Source organism: Aptenodytes forsteri, unplaced genomic scaffold, assembly GCF_000699145.1.
Source record: "Aptenodytes forsteri isolate BGI_AS27 unplaced genomic scaffold, ASM69914v1 Scaffold479, whole genome shotgun sequence".
NCBI lineage: Eukaryota > Metazoa > Chordata > Aves > Sphenisciformes > Spheniscidae > Aptenodytes > Aptenodytes forsteri.
The window spans coordinates 464,020-489,706 of record NW_008794627.1 but is presented as its reverse complement, the minus strand read 5'-3'; the positions used below and the strand labels follow the sequence as shown (position 1 = coordinate 489,706).

The 25,687-nt window shown below is 40.7% G+C and overlaps 1 protein-coding gene across 2 annotated transcripts in view; it reads left to right on the top strand.

The window, feature by feature from the left end:
- BRF1 (BRF1, RNA polymerase III transcription initiation factor subunit) overlaps window positions 1–25,687 on the top strand; it is a 180,398-nt gene that overhangs the window by 10,530 nt on the left and 144,181 nt on the right. For both annotated transcript variants that reach the window (XM_009273366.1, XM_019470509.1), the window contains exon 2: window positions 826–906. In XM_009273366.1, coding sequence (XP_009271641.1) covers window positions 826–906 — 81 coding nt within the window. The remainder of the gene's footprint in view (window positions 1–825; window positions 907–25,687) is intronic.

Below are 25,687 nucleotides of genomic sequence, written 5' to 3'. Positions count from 1 at the left end.
TGGTCTCACTTGCCGTTAAGTTGATAGATTTGAATATCCTGCTTGAGGTAGGCTGATTGTTTTTAAAAAAAATTCCTGCTTTAGTGGGACACTATTTCTGTCCTTGGTAGTTTAATTCCCTGTTCTGCAAGATTGGTTTGTATGAGTAATTCCACTGACTCCCAGAGGACTCTGCATTCAGGCTCCTCAGCATTGGCACGGATGCATAAACCAGCCTCTAGTTTATGCTAATTTACAACTCAGACTTATTTTAGTCTCCAGCCTTTCAGGGTGTAAATGTAGCCGTTCCAGACTTGCAGATTTTGTAGCCTAAGTGTCACCGTGTGTGCCTAAGAGTTATTTTAAAGTAAGTGTTATGCCTGTAATAGCCAACACAGTCATTATTGAATGCTAAACATGTTTTATGTTCTGCAGTGCCAGTAATTAGCTATTAAAATTCTGTATTGAATATTCTTCAGACAAAAAATATTAACTAAGCAATTGTTTCATCATTTACTTTGAGAAATATTTTACAATATTGACTTTTATGTTCTGCCTAAAATAGGGGTTGTGACATTTTTGTACTTTCTTTGGAGCTGAGATTGGGAGGGCTTATGGAGCCATGTAATTCTTATGGTATCCCAAGGAAGAAATAAATTGTGCAGGATTTGTATTCGATGTCTTAAGCCCTTCAAGCACTTCTGTTGCCCTTCTTAATGTAACTTGGCATGTTGTAAATTATACAGATACTGAATATAGTGACACAATAAGTTTTCTTTTAATATTTTAATTCAGTTATTGCATTTGACGTCTGTCTTTTTTTTTTATTTTCCCCCCCCCCAATAGGTGCAGGCAAAACACCGACTTTAGGAGGAGGATTCCACGCCAATCTGGGAAAGGAGTCACGAGCACAAACTCTACAGAATGGTACTTGCAAGCTTTAGTCTTGTTGATGTGACTTTTTTTTTTTTTAATAATATGGTTGATTACAATTAATTTTTAGTTTTGAATGTGACCTTGGCAGGCCACTCATTAGTCAGTAGACAAGTCTGCCTAGTGCTGATTTTACATTGTGCTCTCATTTGGCTGTTATACCTGATTTATGAGGTCAGGTAGCTGGCTGACAAAGGGTAATGACACCTGACAATACTATCGTAGTTTAAAAGGGCTTTTTCAAGGTTGATATGCCCATTGCACCTTTTTATTTTCTGTTAACCTATTATGGCTTTTTATTTTATCAGTCTTCAGGGTTCTTGAAATGCTTTATGCATGTTTATTTTTAAGTATAATTGTTCAAATGCTTTTGGTTTTATGCGGTGTAGGTGTGAGATAATGCATATATTTATGCATACTTCATAGTAATTGTGCTTAATATGTGACTGGGGGCGGGGGGGGGGGGGGGGGATGGAAAAAAGATTTTAGTGTCCAGAGAATATTTAAATAAATATTCTCATTACATGCTATATACATTTTAATGGAGATCTATACTCTTTAAAGAGAGTGAATAAAAACAGCTTTTATTCCAGAAACAGAATGGTCTTCCAAGTTCAATTGCCGTTACTCATATCGATGGACAGGAGTTGTAATTTTTTGGCTAATTAATACTCTTGTCTCATGACTCTTGGAGATGACAGCTGATAGACTGTCATATCAAAGACTCAGAAGCTGACATTTAATTAACCAAAGGATGTAGATGGGTTTTACTGATATGGTGCTCATTTTGGGGAGATATTTTAGATAAAGGTATTTTCCTAAATTAAAGTCTTATACTTAAACTCAAACACAGAATACCTTGGCTGATACTATGCCTGCATAGGTATACAAAGGGTAAGATTGATCTGTGTTATTGAAATACAGCCAGATTGCTTTACTCAGCATTATTCAGCCGATTTATATACAGATTGTTTTATATACAGAATGTTTTATTCAGCTGTTTGTACTGAACAGTATTGAGCCCTGCTTGTTTGGCACAGTAAAGCTCATACTTCATGTAAGCTCATTTCAGTGTCAAGTCCAAAGTTACTATCTTACGAGTTTTAAAAATGCCTGTATAAAGTGTAACCTGTATAAGCAGTGGAATAAAATAGAATACCTTTTACAGTTAGTGAAGTTTGTCTTTGGATGAAGGCACTTTAATCAAAACTGTAATTTTGCACAGGCGTTTAAAAAATAAATTGGCTTGTTGTGCATAAGGACTGCCCAGTTCCTTGTCTTTAATTGTAGAAAAGTAAAATGCTGAGGGGAGAAAATGCTGTCCTATTGCTTCCTGGAGTGTTTGAATCCTTCAAAAGCCCTTTTGGTTATGCTGAAAGGTGATCGCAATTAAAGACAGTGTAGGCATTTTTCTGGAATCTAAACATGGCTTCTTTCTTGGATGAGTGTTTGCCAGGAGTATGTCTGAGCATCTTCCTTCCCCACAGCTTTTGTGTGTGTGGCCCCCCCTAATCATACACAATGATTTTGACTTGGCTAAAGTCTATCAGCATCATATAAAAGAAATTATAGTTGCTTGAAATGAAATTATCTCCTGAAGAGTTCTGGAACAGGAAAATAATTTGGCTTTTTACCTATACCTGTCTGAGGCTCTTTATGGGGTTTTCTTCTCCTTTTTGTGGCTATGCTTTATATAGGAAAAGGTCTTTGATTTCTGTAGCCAACCTGCGTTTGTCATGCTGCCAATCTGTCTCTGGGAAAGTTCTTTTCAATGAGCTAAGTGATGTTCTTGCTCAGTCCCAGGCATGACAACAGCAGCTGATATTTCAGGTAGAGCAATTGGTGTTTGAAAGGCTTTTCTTTCTGCTGCTGTATAATGAGCTAGTTGTCTGCTGCATTTAATCACACTTTTAGGTTTACATAGTTTTTAATTGCAAATTGAGCTATGGCAGTGAACTTAGAAAATCTCACCCTGTCACTGTTTGCCCATGATCATGGCTTTTTTTTTTTGATGAAAATATGTTAATATACATTCTGTTTAGACTTGAAAGTGTAGCAAGGTAAATGAACTTACTGTATATATTTTAAAGAAAAAGTATGGGGTTGTTCATTGGGTGAAACTGAAGTGCACTGATAGTTGACTGTATTAAAAATGAACAGTTATCCTTGGAGCGCTGTGCTGTCTGATCGCTAAAAATGCTTAGCAACTTATTTATTTATTTGCTGGTACTACTACATTTGCATTTCTAAAGTGAACTGAGTTGCAAATGAACTGCTGAAATTAGCTCCCGTTGGGATGCTGGTGCGGCACAGCTTGTGAACATTTGAGGAGGCCTATTCCTGCAACTCGCTGATGGCTCTTACGTCAAGGCTGCATGCTACCTTCAGTAGTGTAAGCACATGATTTTCTCCTATATGGTGCTCTGTACAGGCTATTGCTGAAGGGAAGAACAGACTCTGGAAAACAGAGATGGGTGGCGGAGCCCAGATTGCTCTGGAGCCCAGATTGCTCTGGAGGTCGTCCCCAGTGTATTTGAGAGCAGCTGAGAGCGTGCGTGTGTGTGGTCTGGGAGCACTGGCAGGTCTCACTCTGTGCCTGGTCTGCTTGCCAGCAACCTGCAGGCTTGATGTGATGCGGGGAAAAGTCCGGCAAGGGAACAGGGGCTTGCTGTTTTTTAAAAAAACTACAACCTCCCCCTGCTTTCCCTTCCCTCCCCCATGTAGTTTGGGCCAAATTCTTCCTTGCTCTAATGTCTGTCTGTTCATGGGAGGTGAAAGGGAGGTGATCTGGGCTCACTGTCTCTTATTTAATCACTAGCAAAGCAGCTGGGGTTGGCTGAACGTATGATGCTGCTATTTTTTGAGGCTTGTAATTAAAGGATATTTAGAATTAGATGAATGTATGATGCTGCTATTTTTTGAGGCTTGTAATTAAAGGATGTTTAAAATGAGAAAAAAACCAGTTTTTCATTAGAATACCTAAGGTAAAAATTTTACAATTTCTGCCTTTGTGCATTGGTGTTTTTATATATATATATGTGCTCTAAACAAAGCCATGGGCAAATGCTGAAGGTTTTATAGTTTCTAGGTTTGTGTAAAAATGTCCAATACACAGAACTAGTCTCCCTTATCACACGTGCCTTTGCTGTATGTTTCCTCACTATTTATAGTGCGGTGGTGCATGGCAGTTCATAGTCTCTGCCTTTCTTTGCTGAACCAGCTGATGTTTGTGCGTGTTCGTTTGGGAATCGGCTTGTTTACACTTGTTAAAATATTTATGCAGGAAAGACCTAATACTGCTGTATTTGTTCATAATCAGTACCGCAGACTGAAAATCAAACTGTGCTAATTGAGCACGCTAAGCTCCACAAATTCAACAAGCTCAGGTCCGCAAAATGGTTCGTATCTGTTCATATAGAGCTTATTTTTGTAGTAAAAACCTGCACATCTGTGAGATGATGTGAAGAGGTGTTTCAGCTTTGTTTTAAAGGATTTGACAAAATAGCCAAGCAGTACTGTTTTTGTGAGAAAGAAGAGTTATGAATAAAATACTAGCTCAGAGGGGGGACCCTTTGACAAGACTTCTTCCTCTGTTGTCTGAGCCTCTTCGGATTGCTACAGTATTGCCCAACTTTTATGGTTACTTGCAGGGCTGAAATGCAGAGTTCTGTCTCTTTAAATCTCATTTTACAGCTCTGCGCTGCATTACATAATCTCTCTAAATAGCCGGTTTATTCTTGTTTCCTTGCAGGCAATCTGCTCTCACTATATCCATGTCAGAGTCGTAGTTACAAGGGAGTTGTTCTTGACTTGGAGCTCTGATACTTTCAATAGTCTTCAGTGGCCAAAAGGAAAAGGGAGAGGGGAAGGAAGGTCAATGGCATGATTATAACTTGAAAGCTTCAGTTGCAGATATTCAAATTTGGTTTAAACTAAGTTTGAAGATTGCAGCTGCATCTAGCTTAATCCAATTTCTGAACTGTTGTGCTGTGTTTTTAATCATTTCTTTGAATGTGTGTTTTCCCTCAGTCCTCTTAAATACCAAAACGTAGCTAACAGTATTTTAATGCTAAATGGGAAGGCATTTCTGAAGATGTTCTCTAATGTGTTTTTTGACTGTTTACATTTAAACTATTTGCTTAATTCTTTAACCTTCGTTGTCATCACTAATTTCATAGCTGGTTTATTACAAGTGATTATGGAGGGCTTTACTTCCTGACAGAACTATACAGTGTGAATTAGACCAGGACAATATATTATACGCGTGAAGAACAGAAGTATCCAAAGAGGAGGAACAGAGAACACATCTTTATTTAACGAAACTAAAACAACCAGGGAGGAAAGGATAGTAGAATACTAGAATAATTTAGATTGGAAGGGACCTCTGGAGGTCCACAAAGTGGTGGCTTTGAAGTTGCATTAAGCTGCTCAGGGTCTAGTGCAGCTGAACTTCAGGTATCCCGAAGGAAGGATATGATACAGTCTCCCTGGACAACCTGTTCTCTAATGCTTGACCACCCTGACCGTGAAGATTTTTTTTCTTGTATCTAGTCAGAACTTATTTTGATGAAATGTGATTCTCTCTTGTTGTCCTTTTGCTGCGCATCTCTGACAATTCTGGCTCCATCTTCTTTGTAACTTACCACCGAGTAGCTGAAGACACCAGTGAGACCTCCCCCTTAGCTTTCTCTTCTTAAGACTGAGCAAATTCAGCTCTCGGCCTCACACCATGTGCTCCAATCTCCTAATCATCTTAGCGGCTCTCTGCTGGACTTGCTCCAATACGTCAGTGCCTTTTCTCGTGCAGAGGAGTCCTGAACTGGACAAAGTGCTCTAAATATAGTCTCACAAGTGCTGAACAGGGGATGATAATCACTTCATTTGACCTGCTGGCTGCAGTCTTAATGCAGCTCCAGGATACAGTTAGCCTTCATCACTGCAATTGGGTGCTGCTGAGTCATGTTCCTCTTTTTGTCCATGAGGAATCTAGATCCTTTTCTACAAAGCTACTCCCTAGCCAAACAGTCCCCAGCCTGTATTGTTGCCCTGCAGTTCTTCTGTCCCAGGTGGCAAAAAAAATTGCATTTGCCTTGTTGAACTTCATGAGGTTTCTGTCAGCTCATTTCTGCAGCATCTTAAGATTCCTCTGAATAGCAGCTCTGCCCATCAGTGTATTGACCACTGTCCCAATGTGATGTTGTCCACAGGCTAGCAAAAGGAGCAGCCTCCTGTCCCATTGTTCATGTTAATGAAGGCATTAAACAGTATTGACCTCAGTATCAATCCCACTCGTAAGTCTGATGGTTGAAGTGCTGAACACTACCCTTTGAACCTGGCCAGTTCTTGACCCAACTTACAGACTAGACAGGTGAACTGCATCTCCTCAATTTAGCTGCCAGGGTACTAAGGGAGAATGATGAAACGGGATGAGGGAAGAACAGTAGTTACTGTTTAGCTTGACTGCAGTGTGGCTTTTATGCCGGTCAGACATGATTTGCCCTCATTAAATCTGTGCTGGCAGGTCCCAGTAATCTTCTTACTTTTTGTGTGTCTGGAAATGGTTTCCAGGTAGATTTGTTGCATAGCCTTCTAACAGGCTGGGGGGAGGCTGACTCACCTCTAGTGTCCTACTTCCCCTTCTGGAAGAAGAGCCTGATGCTTGCTGCCTTCTAGTCATAGAGAACCTCCCCTGATTCCTACAACTTTCTAAAGATTGCAAAGATGCAATTTTTTCCCCAGCTCCCTTAGCATCCTCAGATGTATCCCATCCAGTCCAACTGGATTTTGCTTAAGTGAGCCCATGTTCAGTCTTTCTCTACCATGGGTAATGCTTCATTTCCTCCAAACTCATGTAAAGAGACCTATGAGACCTGAAAACAGACATTGCAACAGAAGACTAAGGAGACTCAGGAGCTGCTATAAAGCCAAGCTGCCACACACCCTGCCTGCTCAACTTCCTGCACATCAATATGGAGTGTCCTTGTGCTTTGGGGAGACTGTACTTGAAGATTGACCAATCCTACTGGCCCCTTTGGCCTTCACGGCAGTACCTCAAGGGGTCCTGCTACCACTTCTTTGAACAAACTGAAGCCTGCCCTCTGAAATCCAGGGTTGTCATTATGCTAACCATCTTCCTCACACCCCTCAAGATCTCAAACTTTATCATCTCAGGGTTGCTGTAACCAAGCCTGCCATCAAACTTCACATTCTCCACTACTGCTTCCTTTCTGGAGAATGGTACTTGTATCACAGTGCTTCTCCTGCTTGACCTGTTCCTGACACACTCTAGAAGTTCACTGTATTGCTTGTGCCCCACTATGATTCCCTTCCAGCAGATGCTGGCATAGTTACAATTCACCATGAGAACCAGGACATGTTCCTGTTGTCTAAAGAAGGCTTCATCTTCAAGATCAGGTGGTCTGTAGCAGGTGCTCATGCCACTGTTTCCTTTGGTCTTGCTTCTCATCCCTCTCATCACCCATTAACTCTTTATTGGCCTGTCACTTGTTTTTCAGCAGAGCTTCACACATTCAAGCTGTTCCTCTGTGTAAAATGAGTTACCTGTCACCTTCCCTGTCTGTCCTTCTTGTGGAGCCTGTAACCATCCATCTCATGACTCCAGTCATGTGAGCTGTTCCACCATGTATCTGTCACCCCCCCAGTCAATTTGTAGTTTTGCAGCTGTGCATAGACTTTGAATTCTTCCAGATTGTTTCCTTTGGATGCAATCTTTTCTTTGACTCTTCCTCCTGTATCAACATCTGTCTCTGGCTTCGATTTCAATAACGAAACTTCTAGTCTAGTCTCTCTGCCATTTTCTTGTCCTTCTTGCCTTCATTTCTGTTGGGATAGAAGCTAATTCTAATCCTCCCATCTCCACCTTCAGTTAGTACCCCATTGGGTTTTCTCTTGTTGTCTTTTAAACTAACCATTGCTTAAAGTTCTCCTTTTCTGGGTGAAAACACACAGGTTTCTGTGTCCTTCTAAATTTCTTTACTCATAAGGCTTTGAAACACTTCCTCTTCTAGCCAAACCATTGTTTCAGTTTTACCCTCTTTGATCTGTATACTGCTTTGTCCCTTATGAGTCCTTTGTTATCATTAACAACTTCTGTCTCATTCATTTCCTTCATCTTTCCATCTGATGTGTTAACTTTCTCCATCTCTCCTTGAAGGAGGATAAGGGGCATCTTCCCCTTTTCATTTGGGATGATCTTACATGTGTTTTGTGTGTGGGTGTGGTTTGTTGTTTGTTTGTTTTTTGTTGTTGTTTGAAGTGCAACCTTTTCCTTTGGTAAAATTCCTTATTCTCAACATACCTCTTCCATCTAGTCCCATGTCATGGCTTGAGCTAGGGTGGGATTCAGCTGGCAAAGTTTAGATGTCTGTGTGAGCTCGTCATCCTGAACTCCTTTCAGGGTCTCTGCATAGAGGCAGACAGATTTAGGGTGTGATTAATTTAATCCAAAAGGAAGTCAAATGACTCATTCTCTTAAGTGTCTGTTTCTCTTCACTCACTGCAAAGGAAGTCTAGATTGACTAAGCTCAGATGCTCATCTCTGAAGATAAGGGTGATGAATCCTACGCTTTAGTGTCTGCGTTTGTGTATCTCCTTGTTGACACAGACTTAACATGGCCAAAACTGAACTACTGAATTGCATCCTACTGCTCTGCCCTTTTTCATGTTAACAAGTTCAAGCTTCCTCCCTTTGAGGCCACTCACAGCTTTCCCTCCTCCTGTCTTGTAGATCCATCCTCTCCAGCGTCTGCTAAAACATGGATGTGTCCTAGCCATAACACTCACATATTTATTTCTTGCACAAATGTCTCTTGACTTTCATTGCTCTTCCTGTGTGATCAGAACATGCTCCAGAGCCAGGAAAGCAGTAAAGTTGTGACCTGGGATGTTAAATCTTTGGTACCTTAACATCTTCGTCAAAGAATTTTAGAAGGAATGTTATTTTCCGAACCTGTTTGCTCTTTCACATTTGTGATCACTGTTACTTATCACATAACAGTTCAACAGGGAACTTTTCTGGTGTTACTAGGCTGTTGTGTTTGTGTTCCAGCTTGCTGGACCTCTCTGCTTCTGAGGCTTGCTTGAGTGTCAGTAGGTACAGGCTTTCCTGGTCCTCTGCTTTGACACAGGCACTGGTAAGTCACAGAAGCATAAGCCACAGCTTAGATGCTGGAGTCCCTGATGGCTGACTGTCAGGGTATCTCAATACCTTACAGACCTTTCTCAGAACTTCAGCTTTCAGGGTTTACAGGCAACTTCACTGATCAGCAAGGACCTGAAGAGGCAGACAAACCACTTATTTAAGAAAAACAAACAAACAAAACCTTAGAGGCAGAAAACCCACCCTTTAACCAGCATAAGTTATTCCAAGAATTCGGATAAAAGCAGTAGAAGAATGTATTTCCTTGTGTGTTTCCCTATTACTCTTGGGGACCCATGGAGTTTGATTCAGAGATATCTGAGGAAGCTGGGATTCTTCTGGTACTGTGGCTTCTCCTTCAGCACATGGAGAATCTCTTCTTTCTCAGATGGCTAATGAGACCCTGTGCTTCATGATCTCCAGTTATCTTTGTTAAAAGACCAGTCAAGTTGATCAGCTGATCTGGGACAACCTTTTGGTTATGCGCTGATTAATTAGTTCCTACTTGAGTTCAGATTTGAAAATTTTTATTGTCTTAAGCCTTGGCCATGGTTTTGGTAGGGAATGATGAATAAAGTACCTGTCTCAGAGATGCTTTCAATGTGCTGCTTGTCCTTACAGTGACAGTATCAGGGGAGAAGAATCCATGTCTCCTTTAATGAGATCTGTTATGTTTCTAATGAAGAGGGTCTGGGATCCTTTAAGTAAAGAGTAGAGGATCTGCTGGAGGTAATCTAATGGTAGGATTTTGCCAAGAGACTGATGGACAACTTAAAACTTTGAGCACAGCATCCCACCCGGTTGAAATACGTGAGTCAAGCTTTGCTGGTCTTCCTTATTCTGTTCCTGTGTTTGCTTATTCAGAAAAGGGAAAAATTAGAAAAGGCATTTCTGAAATTCCTTCGAGGTGTTGGTTCAGTCTGTATGTGGACTCAGGACGATCTCTGTTGTTACTTTTTCTTTTAATTTTGAAGATTGTCCTTGAAGTTGAAAAAACAAAGAAAAAAAATTGAAGTCTTAATCAAATGAGTTAACAGATTACTTCTGTTGTCTTAACTAATAACAAAAAATAGTTGTGTGTTCAGCTGCTTTGAATTGGCCTGTTTGTGACTCTGGAGTTAAAGGCATCTTTCATGATTCCTTTGCTCTGCCTCCACTCCTGTCTCTGCTCTGTCTCTTAGTTTATTAGTTGGCTGTGGGCAAGAAAACTGTTGTGCCAGGGAAGCAAAAAAACTCTGCTTCATTTTGACAAACAAAAGAAGAAATGCTTTCTAAAATTCTGCATGCTTGTGAAATTTCTTGCTTGGATATTAAAGTTTTGGCCTCTCGTATCTTAAAATTTCTCCCTGCTAACTTTGACAATTTCTATGTGACATAGAGTAGGACAATATTTATCACGTTTGTGGAATTCACTGATGGAGATTTATCTCCCTACAGTCTTGTGTAGGTAATTGGAACCTGTCATTTCTCGAGAGCAATCCTTTACTTAAAGACAGTTTACCTAGCGGGCTAATGTTTTTTAAAACATTCGCTTTTTATAGTACCATTCACAAGGAGATGAACTTGGATATTAATAGGTCTATCTTCCTTCTTGTACAGTGTGGCAGAAAATAGACAACTGCCTCTCTCCTCCTTCCTCCCCCTCTAGTAATGTCTATAAAATTCTATGCTAGTAATCTAACAAGCTTCTGAATTAGACCATTTTAGCTTTGGAATGTTGTTAGACAGACTTACAATATACTTCAGGTAACATAGCTTTTGTTTAAGTTCCATGTAGCCGCTGCTCTCTTTTTTGATAATGGAGAAAGTATGTATGCCTCTTATGGCATAGGACTGTCTTTTTTAAACATTCGAATGTGAGTTTTGAAGTGTTTGTGTCATTTTACAGGCACTATGGTTCAAAACCTGAGAGGGAGAATGTTGTTGCTTTTTAATGCTGTGTTCTCTGATAGCGCCTAGTTCCTTTTTCATGTGTGGAAAGTGCCTTCTTGTTTTGCTCTATGAAATAAATTGGAGAGCTGATGACGTGACAATGCAGGGAAGCATTCCCTAAGCCTGAGGGTCCGCAAGTGTGACTTGCTGGTGGAGCTATTGCAGTTTTCTTGGAAGACAGCTTTTCTTAAATAATGGCCACAGCATTAAACTTCTGGACCCTCTATAGGATTAACAAATAACTGAAAAAATTCAGTGCCTGTATACACTGTTTTTATACGGAAGACTGATTTATTTGCTTGTGTTCTTGCAGACATACTTGTACTCATTTCACCTGTACTTTGCAGCTGGACACGAGTTAGCTGTGATCCCAAGCTGCTTTCATCTCACCGTGGCTGATGGTCTTGGAGGAACCAGAATGCATCTGTTGGTGTGGGATACAAGTGGCATCAGCTCAAGCGTGTCTGCGAAACGATGTGCAGGCACATTGTATTTCTGTTGTAGGGCTGTAACACCACCTGCCCAGGCACATCCAGCACAGTATCTCACAGACATCCAGTGGTGGCTGGGAGAGCAGTACGAGAGCAGAGCACGCGGTGATGCTTCTCCACAACATTACCACCTCGTTCCTTGTGCAGAAGTGTGTGTGTAGCTTTGGTCATCCTCGTTGCCTTCCCAGTTGTGTGATGTGCTCGTCCATCTGGGAGGATGCTGCCGTTGCATACACTATTCAAAAGTCGCTCAGGCAAAGACTTTGGCTCCTGCTCAATGCCATTGCTACAGCAGCTTTTCTCAGGCAAATACAGTACACTGGTGGAAGACCCAAATGTAAATGTAGGTATTAGATACAAATGAATAGAAACTACAGGGTTCTGTACCAGGTATGAAATGTGTGTTCAGTGGGAGGGTCCTGTGTCCAATACAGCCACACCAGCAAGTTTATCAGCAGACTGACCTATGTCAACCCCCTGCTCAAAAAAGGAAACCACCAAAAAACTCAGAACCAAACCCTGGTCCCAGCCTGAACCAGAACAACTCTGCGCCCACATGCAAGTTATTTTTAACCTGGATGATTGCTGTGCTGGGATTTGCTGTGCTCCCAGTAGGTAGTGTCAGCCCAGAGAGCTGATGTGCTGCGGTGTGCGGGTGGGAACGAGATGTTATGCAAAGGGTCTGGAGCTCCTTTGAGTGGTATTGCCATCAGAGGCCTTCATCTTGTAGAGCTGCAGCTCTGGAGTCCAGTTCCATGATAAGCATCGCTAACAGCAAAGGTAGTTTGATCCCTGCCTTTCCCATCCCTCAGCTGCCCTTTCCCACTCCCCTCTTCCAAATGTGCTGGGCCTTAGCTTGGGCAATGCATCTGTTTGCCGGGCCAGTGAAAAGATCTGGGTTTCACAAGCAAAATAAAATAAAAAAAAGATCCAACCCTTTTTTTTCTTTTCCTGTTTCTCTTTGATCATCTCACTCCCCCACATGCCACCACAGAGTAGAGGAGGGAATGGATGATGTAGAGATGAGCAGCAGCCTTTTAAACCAGCTTTGCAGCAGGAGAGGCTGAATGCAGGACTGTGTTGTGAGCTTCTCTCTTTTTTTTTTTTTTTAATTTTTTTAAACATATATTTATAACCCACTGTCTCATTATGTTCAGTCCTGCACAGTCAGAGTGAAGGAAGGTGTTTTCTGTTCTTTTGGCTTGACTTAATATGAGTGGGAAGCTTTTTAGAAATGTTCTGTTCATTGACTGCTGCTAGCAGATGGATGCTCTCTGCTTGAAGTGCCTCAGGCCTTTATATCTTCCATTTTCTCCCCCTCCCTCCTCCCAGCACACACCCTGGAGTGCACAGGCTGTGCTAATTTAGTCGCAACTTAAAAAGGAGTGATGAAGAAGAAATGCTCAACTCTAATAGAATTCTTGTTGCTCGCAATGTCTTTAGGGAGTACTTTTTCATTTCAGGATCCCCAAGGATTTTTCCAGCAACATGTATTAGATGTTCTGCGATACTTCACTGGAACAGCAGTAAAATTCTTAATGCATTAGGACCAAAATGCTAATTCTGTTTATGTATTAATCCATTCAGAACATATAGCATACATGACATCCAGTTTGATTTTTTTCAAGTGATTTTAATATCCTAGGCTTGACCGTTTCTAATTCTGAGGTGGCCTTTCCATCTATATGAACTATAAACCAAACCTTTGAACAAACAGTTCATTAACCTAGTGTGTTAAAACATTTGAACCAATTCCTGAATTTTACTAAACTGGATGTTGCTATGTCAAGAGCTTTCCCCACTTACCAGCAGAAGTTGGCTGATGCTAGCTCTGAGGAGTTTGATTCATTTTTTAACAGAATCACAAAATGTTACTATTTACTGATACAAATTGCACGTATTTTTATCTGAAAAAATTCCAAACTTTACACAACCAGAATTAAAATCTGTTCTTCTATGCTGATTACTATGCCTTAAGTGTTAAAAATACTGTACAGCTGTGGTCACCAGGTGGTGCTGTTACACATGGCTTAAAACACTTTCTGAAAATAAGTTTGAATTCTGCCATTGTCATAGTTATTCAACTGTAATTTCATGGGAGGAGCGGTGAGAAAGAGAATTTCTTTTTTTCATCATGTCTTTAAAGTAGGGCTTTTCCTGAAAATTTTGGGTTTGCTCTTCTGCTAGCTGCTCAGAGTGGAATTTCCCACGCATAGTTTATGACCATCTCTGATGTAAAAATGGTATATGGGATAATTTAGGAGGTTGGATGCTGGGTGTGTGGGACCGTATCTAGGCTTGGGGTGATAAGTTCATGAAGGCTCTCATTAAGTCCTGAGGGAGGATAACATGCAGGTACTGCATGTTTTATCACAGGTGGAAGGTTGCAGAGTGATGTCTCCTCATAAGATGAATATAATCTGTTTCCCAAATGACATTTAATTTAACCTTGCAAGTTTTGAAGGGCAAGAACTCCAGCTTGCTCTGGAAGGATGCTTCTTAGGAGAAAAAAAAAAAAAAAAAAAAAGCTCCTGGCTGCTAATACACAGCTTCTTTTTAATGTCATCAATAAATGTAATGCTCTTCCTCTTACTTAGAAAAAACTTTAGATCATACATATAAAATAAAGTCATTTTTTCCCTCTACAGTTGTACAGTAATTAGACTTGTAAAGAAAGTTGCTTTTTTCCTAAGGCTTTGCAGAACTGGCTATTTATGGATAAACTGTGGAATGGGAAATCATGAGTTTAAAGTTGCCAACTCTTCCTTTAGATGAAGATATTCCCCCCCCCCCCGTACTCACATAATTGTCTTTATTGTCCAAAATGATTCAACTAAGTACTAGTCTGCATAGACTAAACTTAAGTACTGTCAACCATGTAGGTAGAAATGAAGGAAGTTTGAGTAATTGAGGGAGGGGGAGTTACCAAATGCATACCTCCCCTGAAGGCATTATTATTGCTATCATTTCAGACATAACTTCCTACACTGAGAATGTAACACTTGGAAAATGAATTGAATTGTTTCCTACATATTGATTTTTTTTTTTTAACTTTTGTTTTCTAATAGAAATTATAAGCAAATGACACTTAAAGAGACAGAAGTACAGCATGGTCTCCTCGAACCCAGGCTCCAGTGTAGTTAAGGACTGCCACCAGTGTGGCAAGGAGCTGGGTTCAGCATGCTTAAACCTGTTTTTGAGCTATGCTGTTTAGATCTACTCTGGATGTCAGCAGGAGCTGTGTTTGCTTGGCATTATTGTTTGGGATCCCAAATATGTACCTAGAAGTCTGGCTTTAATCACATAGATTGAAAGCCTTCATGCTGTTGTAACAAAGCTGTCCCAAACAAACACAGCATAAATTAAGTGAAAAGGTAATTGATTGCTTAGCTGTTTAAAGTCAGTTCAGAGGGTTCCTGTGTTTTCAACCCAAGCTTCTCTAAGTTTGAACAATAGAAAAATCAAACATGGATCTTTCTTCAAAGAAAGGTTGTTAGTGCTGAATGCAACAAAAAAGTGGCTAATTATATTCAAATGTGTGACTCCCTAAGAAATTATATTATGCTAATGAGCATATAAACTTTTTTTAATAAAATCAATTGGGAATGGGATTTTTAGAAGAACACTGTATATTCTTCCTTTATGTGCTCTAAAACCACACAGTTGGTTAGTAGTACTTTTGGGTAGCATATTATGAAATGCATAATATTAAGAAAGCAGTTTAGGATCATATTTCCAGTTTCTGGGGGTATACACAGAGCTGGGTTCATGTACAGGAATTAGACACACATGTTCTCCTGTATGATTGCCATTCATTAGAATGTATATGAATAGTATTTATATTGTACCTTAGATATGCTATTTGATTACTTTTATAAATCAATATTCAGGGAAAGCATTCCATGCGTTTTTATGGTAGGAATCATGAACTTAGTATTGCTACAAAGGGAGCTGCATAAGGTTCAGTAGTTTGCACTTTGCTTTGTAGTCCATTTAGGATGAATTTCTGAGACTGGCTTGTTCTCCAGACACTGATCATTAGGTCTGGTCTGAGGGAGGTTTTTTGATAGCAGTATAGAACATACTGAACCCGAAGGTTGCTTGTTTCCTGTCCTTGCAAAATCGATGTATAAGACACAGCCATCTTTGATGTTCTTCCTGTCTAAAAAGCATCGCATTATTTTGCCTAAAAGGGAGATACAAACACTGCAGAGTCTCCAGCCACACTCTCATGGGGTAGCACGGGTGCTAAAGCATGGGTGATCATCCTTAGTGGTCATCCTGGTACTTATTTTCAGGGTTTTGCAGAGCCACTTGATGCAGAAGGGCATTTCTGGTTCCTTTGGGCATGCGTGCGTATACATGCAAGCTTAGACAGATGCATAGAAATGCTTTTATATGGGAAAAGACGCTTTCTAAATCAGGTTAGGAGATTGATGTCTTTGCTTATGGAATATGTATACTGCATGTTTTGAGGGAGTACACAGACAGCTGTAAACTTCTGCTTCCAAACTCTTTGTAGCATCTTAGACAAATCAGAGGAGTTGCATATTACTGATGAACTGCTCTCAAGGCTTGCTGCTGTACTTCTTGCCAGTGCTTGTTTCACTTCTCTTCCTTGCTCTGGCTGATGCCTATAGAAAGCTGACTGCTTTTTCTTTTTTCCTTGGTTTGTGGCTCAGCATGAAATCTGAAGAGCACTGGGAGCGGGTGCAAAGGGTGGGGGTGGGATGGATGGGGAATGTCAGATTTCCCCTTTCAGCTGTCTCTGGTAACTTCATCCTCTGATATTTTACCTGATTTGTTATAAAAGAAGAAAGTAGATTTTTTCTGATCACTAAGAGATTAGGAAAATGCTCTTCCAAAATAAAAATAATGAAAAGTACAGCCCCAGCTGCTCCAGTTGTACCTAGTCTTCAGGCTGAGGTTTTTGTGTGTTCTCTCCTGCTTCTTACCCTAGGTTTGCTATGGAGTTAAGAGAGGAAAGCAGACTTTATATGAGAAAGCAGTAAATCAGTAATAGCTCTTAGTTTATCATTCACTCCTCTCTAACTACCAGCCTCCATTTGAAACATGAGATGAATCCTCAGTATTTGCTAATCCAAATTCATCCTCATTTCCGAAGGTGAGCACAGCTATCTTCCTATTGTCAGCAAATCGGCATCTGTAAATGAGGGAGATTTTAGAGGGGTTGCCTTATGATTCTGAGCCCTATGCAGCTTGCCAAATCCAAGCCGGTGTTATCTTTGCTTACTTCCCTGGCCGTGAAAGCTCTGTGAGCTCAGGGAAATAGCTAGAAATAAAATTATTGAATGTCAGCTGAAATCCTATAAGTGATTTCATAGCAGTACTAATGTGGGTGAATAGCTTTGCAAATACAGTCCCTTTCCACCTTAAAAAAATATATTTCTATATCTAAAGGCTTCTTTCTTGTGGGAGGTGGGCAAATAATCTGACATTTTTAGCTGCATGAAATCTTTGTTTTTAAGCTTGAATACAAGGAAAATAATTTACAAGCTTACTTAGTGATACTGTGGGAAAATGTGTATATTGAGACTATTCAAAATCATCTCAAAGTAGATTTAGAAAGTATGGTTCCTAACATGCAATAGGAGAAAAAAAAAGTACTGCTTCTGGTGCAAGCTGAATCAGTCCTTGAGCGTGTCAAGAAAGAATACCACTTTTCAAGTGATTTTTGGAACAAATCCAGGGTGCTTGTGAGGTGACGTTTGTTGTCTGAGTGGTCTGTGTTATTCCAGCTGGCCCTATACTAAAAGTTAACTCTTGCTTGCTGCCAGCTTCTTTCTTGAGAGCAAATGGGTATCTGTAGCTTTGGTCAAAATAAAGTTGTTAGACATCCTGTGGATCATAAACATACTTCTGTCTCTTTCCATTCTCGGTCCATGGTGAGTCTACCATGCATTGATGGCAGATGATCTCCTCAAGGGTAGTTTGCACTCTATTTCAGATCCTGGAAAACTAGGAATAGATATAATGTTCTTTTTGAAGGATTACAGTGGTGCTCACATGCTCTTTTTGCCATTGACTAGACAGTTTTCCTACTGCATGTGTGGGTAGTTTTGTTTCCCTCCAACTCTGCTCTTTACTTTTTGATCTGACATATACAACAAACTTCATTCCGAGATCATTGCGGTGTTTGATACAAGCTTTAAGAAGAAAAGGAAACTTGACGTTGATCAAGGTCTTTGACACAGAGGAAAAAAAAGCTTTGAGGTTGTTTTGGATCTCTGAGAAACACTGATTTCTTGTGCCAGGAAAGTCAAGTTGTAGGATTACAGTGACACTGAATATTAAATACCAAATATAATCCTAAGAAAACTTCAGCAGAAGATAAAGATGAGCATAAGGGAGCGTAAGCAGTGACATGGAAACAAAAATCAAGTTCTTCAAAGAGTACATTTGGAGTGGTTTGTCTCCTCTGCGTCTCGCAGCAGAAGTGAAGGACTGCCACCTGCCTCCGTGGTTCAACGCGGAGAATCGTGTGTGGTTTTCCGTCTCCTCCAGACGCACTCGCTCACTATTAAGCTAAGAAGAAGGATCCTTATGTCAGATATCCATTCCTGATTTAGTCTGTAGAAAGCATAAAAGAGAGACAACATAATAACAGCCACTTGGAACAAAATGCTGTTGAAGTTTGAGTGCTGTGATTTCAAAATGATAAGAGGCACAGTTACCAGAAGCTAAAACCACAATTGATTTGGGACTCTCAGAAATGTTTGGTTATGCCAAGTTCAGTTTCCCATCTATAGAAGCATGGCTTTCAATAGGAGTTGAATGCTTATGATAATTAAAGATAGATTAAACAAAGTGGCACCTATACCTCTTGTTATATGATAATGTAGTAGGATGGCGTTTGACCATACAGAAGTGTTAACTTCAGTGTGTCCTGTTGCTGTTGTAGCTGCCAGGGCCATGGATATGTGGACGTAAGGTCATCTTGCACAAAGCTAGGCAGAATTTCATCTGCCTGTCTGCTTTTCCGAACACTCCTGAGTAAAATACAAAATGTAGGAAGGAGGACAGGCCAGATGATAATTGTTTTGCGGAGGAAAAGTGTGGTCCTTGAGGTTGATTAATGTAGCGATAGAACTTCTGAGGCCTTCAGTGGGGAGCTGCTTGTAGCATAACTAAGTCTGAGGCATGCAGTTGATTGAAGTGTTTGTTTATTCTTGTGGATCTTAAGAGGTCAGTAAATAGAATTTACTCTATGGACTCTGCCAAAGCAATATGTTTGTTAGGTTCAAGATAACGCTGATGTTAAGCAATTTCTTAGGGCAGCTTCCTTGATTGCAGCTCCACAGAGTCAAAGAGGAAAACGGTAAAAACTCATTTTGGTGTTTACAGCATCTGCCTGATTGAAACTCTGAGGCAGGTAGTGTTTTATAGCCAACTCATTTAAAAGATTTTCCAAACACTGTCGCTAATCAGAAAAATGCTATAAAGTTGAGACCTATCTGTAGTTGGACTTAGACAAATTCAGACAGATCATGCTCACAACTGGTGTAAGAACTATTTCTGGGGTAGGTTGCAATCAATACTTTTCCTTGTGTTGAACGTCAGCATCTACTCTGTAGGAGCAGTGACAGTATCAGGGGAGAAGAATCCATGTCTCCTTTAATGAGATCTGTTAGGTTGCTGCATAGCAATCATCACATAAATCCACTGATTTCTGTTTAAGTCTTTAGTCAGTAAGTTGTCTGGTAGCTATTTTTCACCATGCCATATTACCTAGGGGAAAATGAATTAATAATGCATCTAGTCTTGGATATGTATGTTTAATGGATGATATCACGTCCTATCTTGGAGTCATACTGCACAGAAAAAACTCTGTTGTAATTCATCTTTGAGGTTTAGCACGTAAAGAACAGAAAAATGTAATTGTGCTTACCTGAAATTTTCCTTAACTACTAAGGACTGGTACACTGGAGGCGAGTGGATCATCTAGAAGAGCAAAGGAAGCTGGTATCTAAAGATTTGGTTATGGACAAAATTTCTCAGACTTTGTTACGTGAACAAGTGTTGAGGTTTTTTTTGTGTGGGTTTTTTTGATGTTGTTGGCTTGTGGTGTGTTGTGCCCCCCCCCCCCCCCTTCCAAAGTGTTGTTAATACAATATTTAATTTAGGAAAACTAGAATGGAGTGGTGACTATGGGAAAAAAATTTAAGAGGTGGCAACTCGAATAGGTGGTTCTTTGCTGTACAGGTCAGGTTGGTCTGTCTGACACTGGGTCGGTATTGTTCTGTTGCCAAACTGCGAGCAGGCTGGAAGGCTGTTGTACCGAGTCAGCAGAGATGGCTACGAGGAGAGGAAAAGGTGGGTTTTTTTTTTTTTCCCCTGTTCTGTACATTCAGAATACAGAATGATTCTGTCATGCAAAGCAGCCTCTCTCTTAAGCTTTAAAGTTTTGCAAAAGCATAAGAACTTACTTTAACCTAGTAAATAATCTTAGCCCATTTTTCTTACACGGGTTCATTCCATATCATGCATTTTTTTTCTTGTGTTTTTCCCTTCCTGGATTCATATGTTCCAAGCAGTGGGGGTTTCCACCAGTTCCCTTGGGAAACTATTATGAGGTCCAATGAGTTTTGTTGTAAGTTCACATTAACATGGTGCTTACATTTTCCTTTAATTTCACGGTATTAGTCCTTAGCCATGAACTCACGCTTATATCTGTTTATGGCTTAAACTTCCATTGTCTTCTAGAAATCTAGTGATCTTCTGCTCTTCTCATAACAAATCATGTTTGGTAATTCAGTGAAGGCTGTAAGTTCAATCCCTGGGTCTTTAAATACCCACACCCTACTGCCTCCTGCCGCTCTCCATCTTTAATTCTAGGGTGATTAGGGTTCCTGAGGAGGAGAGCAAAGTCTGGTGAGAATTCCCTCCTCCCAGAAAAGTTGCTGATGACATCCTGTATGTAAAGAGTAGCTTCATATAAATGGAAGAGATCATATACGTACAGATAGATATTATTCAAATATGCCAAATATTTTCTAAGAGGGCCACGTTGGCTCTGTAGAAATAAATAGATGGCATTGTAATTTTAATTCTTTACTGAAACAGTCTGTACATCTGACTTATATAAATGTTATTGTTTAAAGAAATACAAGGCTGTTCCTGAAATATGTGCATTCTCTCTTTAAACATAAATCTTCTTTCAACTCCAAGCCGAAGTAGATAGCACAAGAGACTGGCTTGATAAATAGCTTCACTGATTCACTACATTGTGTAGCTGAGATTTGTGGCAACCTTCACTTACTTTTAGTTTAAAAAGGAAGGAAATGCAAAGTTGAGGCTGAAGTGCTGTCCATAACTTCTTTCATCATCTATGGGCAGTACACAGATAAAATTATCGGGGCAGTTGTAGCTCTGATCTAAATAGGCCTTTTATAGTGGCAAAGAAGAGCAGCCCCCTCAGATTCATACTCCTTGCTTGTTATCTGTAGCTGATGGACTCAGCTGCCAGGGACAAACTAAGGGCAGAATTTCATTCTTTAGCTGCAGCCTGGATAAAGATTGATGCTGTCTTACCTAACTGCCAGGTTTCTTATCCCTTCTGTATAAAGGAAGAAGTATTTGACCGCTCTTGTCACCTTCATATAAAAATGCCTTAAATAAGTATTAGCCTAATGCTATCTTTCTTGCTTTTGTAACAGCTCTGTGCCTTTCCCAGCTTGATTTCGCTTCTTCTCTCTTTCTGCTTCCATTTTTAGATCATGTTTTATCTCTTATCCCTTTGATATCTTTAATAACTGCCTCTTTTTCTTCACCCCCCTCAACTACTTCTCTCTGCATCCTTTTTCCCTTGATGCCGTCTCACCACATTTCCATTTTTTTTAGATGATTTAAGGGATTTGCCAATTAGTTGATATTTGTGAAATTTTTACTTACGGACTTATTGTGTCATACGTTGTCTTTGACTGCCAAACGGGTAAGGTCTGGATGGGGAGAGAATGCCCTTTGTTAGAATTGCACATAGAATTAGGGGGAAAGGGGGAAAAAAAAACCAACCCAGCCCGAAAACCAGAGCCCAAAAGTAGCTTTGGGCTCACAGGCCTTTTTCAGTCCTGAAGAAGAAGCAGCAACCTTAAGTCAAGTACAGGTTGAGAGCAGAGCGGGTATTAGTCTCTGTCAGTATAGTCTTTCCTGCCTACACAGTCGGATGATGGAGAGTGGAAATAACTTACCACTAACAGTTGTATTTTGACAGAGTAACTGGTGTGCAGAGGAGCAGGGCTGAACTCTAGGGGAGGGAAATTGTTCTGCACATGTCTGAGGACAAGTAAATTCTCAGACGTGTTTTAAAAGGTAAGTATTAAAGGTGGACAAGGAAAGTAGGGAGGGTTCATAGAGATAAGCAGGAGTCTCTTAGCAGGAAAAGGGAAAGGCTGGACTGGCTTTTATAACAGGGAAGGTAGATCAAACAGGAAGATTTTTATTTATTTTTTTAAACAATCTTAGTATGTGTGACCTTATCTAATAGTTGCTGCAGTGCAGCTGAGAAGAGGTAATTGTTCAGCTGCGGTAACTCAATTACTTCTGCTCTTGTCCCTGTCCCCTTGGCCTCAGTGGCAGTTCTGGTCAGGGGAGAGATACCTTCAGCTCCTGCATCCTCCTCATCCACACGAAGCACCTCGACTCCCGGGGCTCCTGCCTGCTTCTGTGGTGTCCGCAAGGCTCTGAAAAATGGCTCCTGTCAGTTCTCACTCTTCTTTGCCTTGCAAAAGCCCTGATCTGCAGGGAAGGCACTAGAACTCGCTGTCAGCGAGCAGATAACGCTGCACTGATTTATATGCTGTTTGCATCTGTAAAGTTTTCCATTGCAGCAGTGGATCCTTTTGTGTTTAGTCTTCATCTTTGTTTTGTTTTAAAGATTTTGATAACTTTTACCAATAGGCAACAGATTCCCCCCCTCCTCCCCCCCCGTGTCTAGCTGTGTAGATTGATGACAGTTGCTTGTTAGTTAAATGCTTTTTGCTTTGTAGGTATGAAACAAGTTCTGATCTCTCTAATAATGCTAGAATTACGTGTTTTTAAAACTTTAAAAAAGTGATCTTTTCAAAACTGTCAGATTGTCATGAGGATTTTTTTTTCTTGCAGTGATGTAGAAATGATTTTGGATGGTTGAAGGTAGTGCTTGGATCAGCAGTACTGCTGTGTGACAGAAATGTTTCATTTCTTGTTGTGACAAGAATAACAACTGGTAATTGATAAGTGTGGGGAAAAAGCTTTACATTTATATAGATATAGAAAAATCTCTAAGAATAACTGTCAGTTAAAATGTAATTTAAAAAAAAAAAAAAAATCACTGTCCAAACAAAACAGAGGAAGATTAAAGCAAAGCCTAACTGATGGTACTTTCAGAAGGAAATCTTGCATGCTCAAAAGCTACCACTACCTAAAAGTTCTCGGTATCTTAAATTTTTCTTTCTAATTCCCTTAATGTCAGATAGGTAAGGGTTATGCTACATTAATCATACACGTGCTCACTGTTCTTGCCAGTAGTGCAGCCTTCCAGCTGTTTCGACTTTGAAACAGCTGCAAATCTTACATGAGTAAAAAATTCAGTTGACAAAACTTTCGGATATAAAAAAAGTCCACATTTGCTTGCTTCCAAAATTAATCTTAAACGACCTGAAGCATTCTAATATACAAACAACTAATGAACATGTTAGCATTTGTTTAAGCTGTGATAAGTCAGACTTTTGTGTGAGCTCACTTGTATAAGAGGAGTGGCAAGGTCTGGGAGCAGTAGCAGGGAAGCAGGAGGAGGCGTAGGGATAGTGTGTACTTTTCTCTTTGACCCATTTAGGCTGCAGCCTCACATTTGCTTTAAGTCGATCCACGTGTACGCTGCTGCTGACAGCATTTCTCCTCACCCCAGCCGCATTCTGACGGCGTTAGGGCTTGGGAGGCTGCTTGTTGAGTTATAAGAGGGAACTGGTCTGAATGAAAATTTAACTTATTGTTGTTCGGGCTGATTTTCAGCAGAGCAGGTTCCATCATCTGTATCAGCATGTGGCCACATAAATGTCGTGCTGGAGGTGGGAACGCTGTCTGCAGCAACAGCTTGGGCTTTAGCTTGACTTAAAACAGCTGTGATCCTATACCTTCAGATGCTAGTGAATCAACAGACTGGGGTTTTGTTGTTGTTGGTTTTGGGGTTTTTTTTGTTTTTGTTGTTTGTTTTTTTTTTTAATGTCAGCATTGGCTATGGTTTTCCAGCTTGACACCAGAAGTGAAGTTCAGTAAGGACTTTATGAGCAAGAAGTTCTTTAGCTGTATTTAAAAAAAAAAAAAAATTAAGCAAGGATAAGAAGGAGGCAAGCCACTGTCTAAGGATGATGGGGCAAGATTAGCAATAGGTTAGGTGCAGCCCATGAATAAACCGTATGGCTTCTAGTCTGTTGTTGTTGTTGAAGCGGCGGTAGCAGTTAGATGGATAATAGGAATGAAATGGCAGCAGAAGTGCCACCTGCGAGGGAAGCAGAATTCCAGGAACTGAATGCAAAAAGTCAGAGGAACCACTTATGATGCCAAATTTTTCAGAGTGGGTAAGGCAAATTAAGTCAAATGGCCAGTTGCTGTATATGCAAAGAGGCTGCCCATGTGGGAATGGTATCATAATTGGGGAATGGAAAAAGTGCTTGAGGAGGGGGGTGGGGGAAGTTATGTGGGCGCTTTACACGCCTGCTTTGGCATTAATAGAATACAAGGACCAATTTTGAGGGAATGAATACTTCAAGAAGTACAGATAAGTGCTGGGAAGAGATATTAACAGCAGATTTTCTGGGTGAAAGAAAAGTAGCTTAGTATCAAATATTTAAGAAGTGTTTGGACTGGTGACCACTATCTGAATTTTTAAGCCATTAATCTTAAAGATGCATGCTAGTTCTCTTTAGCTGAATGAATGAATAAACATTTGATGTGCAATGGAAGGGCTTTACCAGGAGACATGGGGAGCTGCACCTGGTAGTTGGGGTGCTCTCATGGGAGGCAAAATGGATGGGTTGGATTGTTGTCAGCAGGCAGAGAAATTGAATACCGGTCTCTGCGCAGAGATAGTCTGGTTCTGGCCCTAAGAAGATAAAGTGGAGGCATCAATCTTTCAGTAAACAGGTCTGGATTAAGTCTTTTTTTTATTTCACAAGGTTATTTTTAACAAGGATGAGTTTACTGGTTTGGTTTTCTGTGCACCCCCACAAACAGTTGTGCTGGCGCAGCTGGTAGAATGTCACAGGGAAGGGGCCAGGAACGGTTCTACTCTGCTGAGATAACAGGAACAGAGCGGACCCTTGGGCAGTCCCCGAAGCAGGTCTGCCAGGTGACACAGGCATGGGGATGCACCAGTCGGAGCGGGACCGAGCGTGCACGGACTCCAGGTTGCTCATCCCTGGGACTGACACATCCCGTGGAGGAACTGGGGAGTTCTCCTGTGGAAGAGCATGGGTCTGGGGACGTGGGGTGCACCCACAATTTAGATGGTGGCGAAGTGGGGATTTGGGGCTAGGCTGAAGTTAGGCAGAGCATGGGAATGAGGCCAGCATGTTCATCACTTTCCTCATAGGCAATTAGGTGTTACTGGGAATAACTCTTAGCTATCCTTAATAAAATTAAAGTTGTTACTGTGCTGGCTCAGCACTGCTGTAATGCCCTGCTGTGCTGCTACTCCTACTGTTCATTGGCCTTTTTCATTACAGGCTCGGAGATAAAAAGCTGCTTCTGGCTCATGGTATTGTGCGTGTTGCTGGAAATGCTTGGTGTGATCGCTGCAGCCATTGCCTCGGTTTCCTCCCTGCCTCCCCCCATTGTTCGGGCTTTAAATGTTTTCTTGTCTTTGACCATGGGACTCTGCCCTTGATTAGGCTTCTGGGACCAGCCTTCATAAGAGTAGCCCTACTGATGTTCCTGGACTTTCCCTGTTGTGGCTTTGTTTGTTTGTTTTACTTATTTGTAATACAAATAACATAGAAGCCTGGCATGGAGTAAAGAGCAGGAAATTCATTCAGGCTTTGAGCTGCGACTTGCTGAAGTTGAAAGATATGACAAAGCACGCAGGGATGCCCACACATAAAAAAAATGCTCTTTTCCCCTTTTTGGGAGTTCCTTTGGGGGCTTTTTTCAAATGAAGAAAATAAAAGGAGTGAAAAACCAAATGCAGAATAAAATCTGC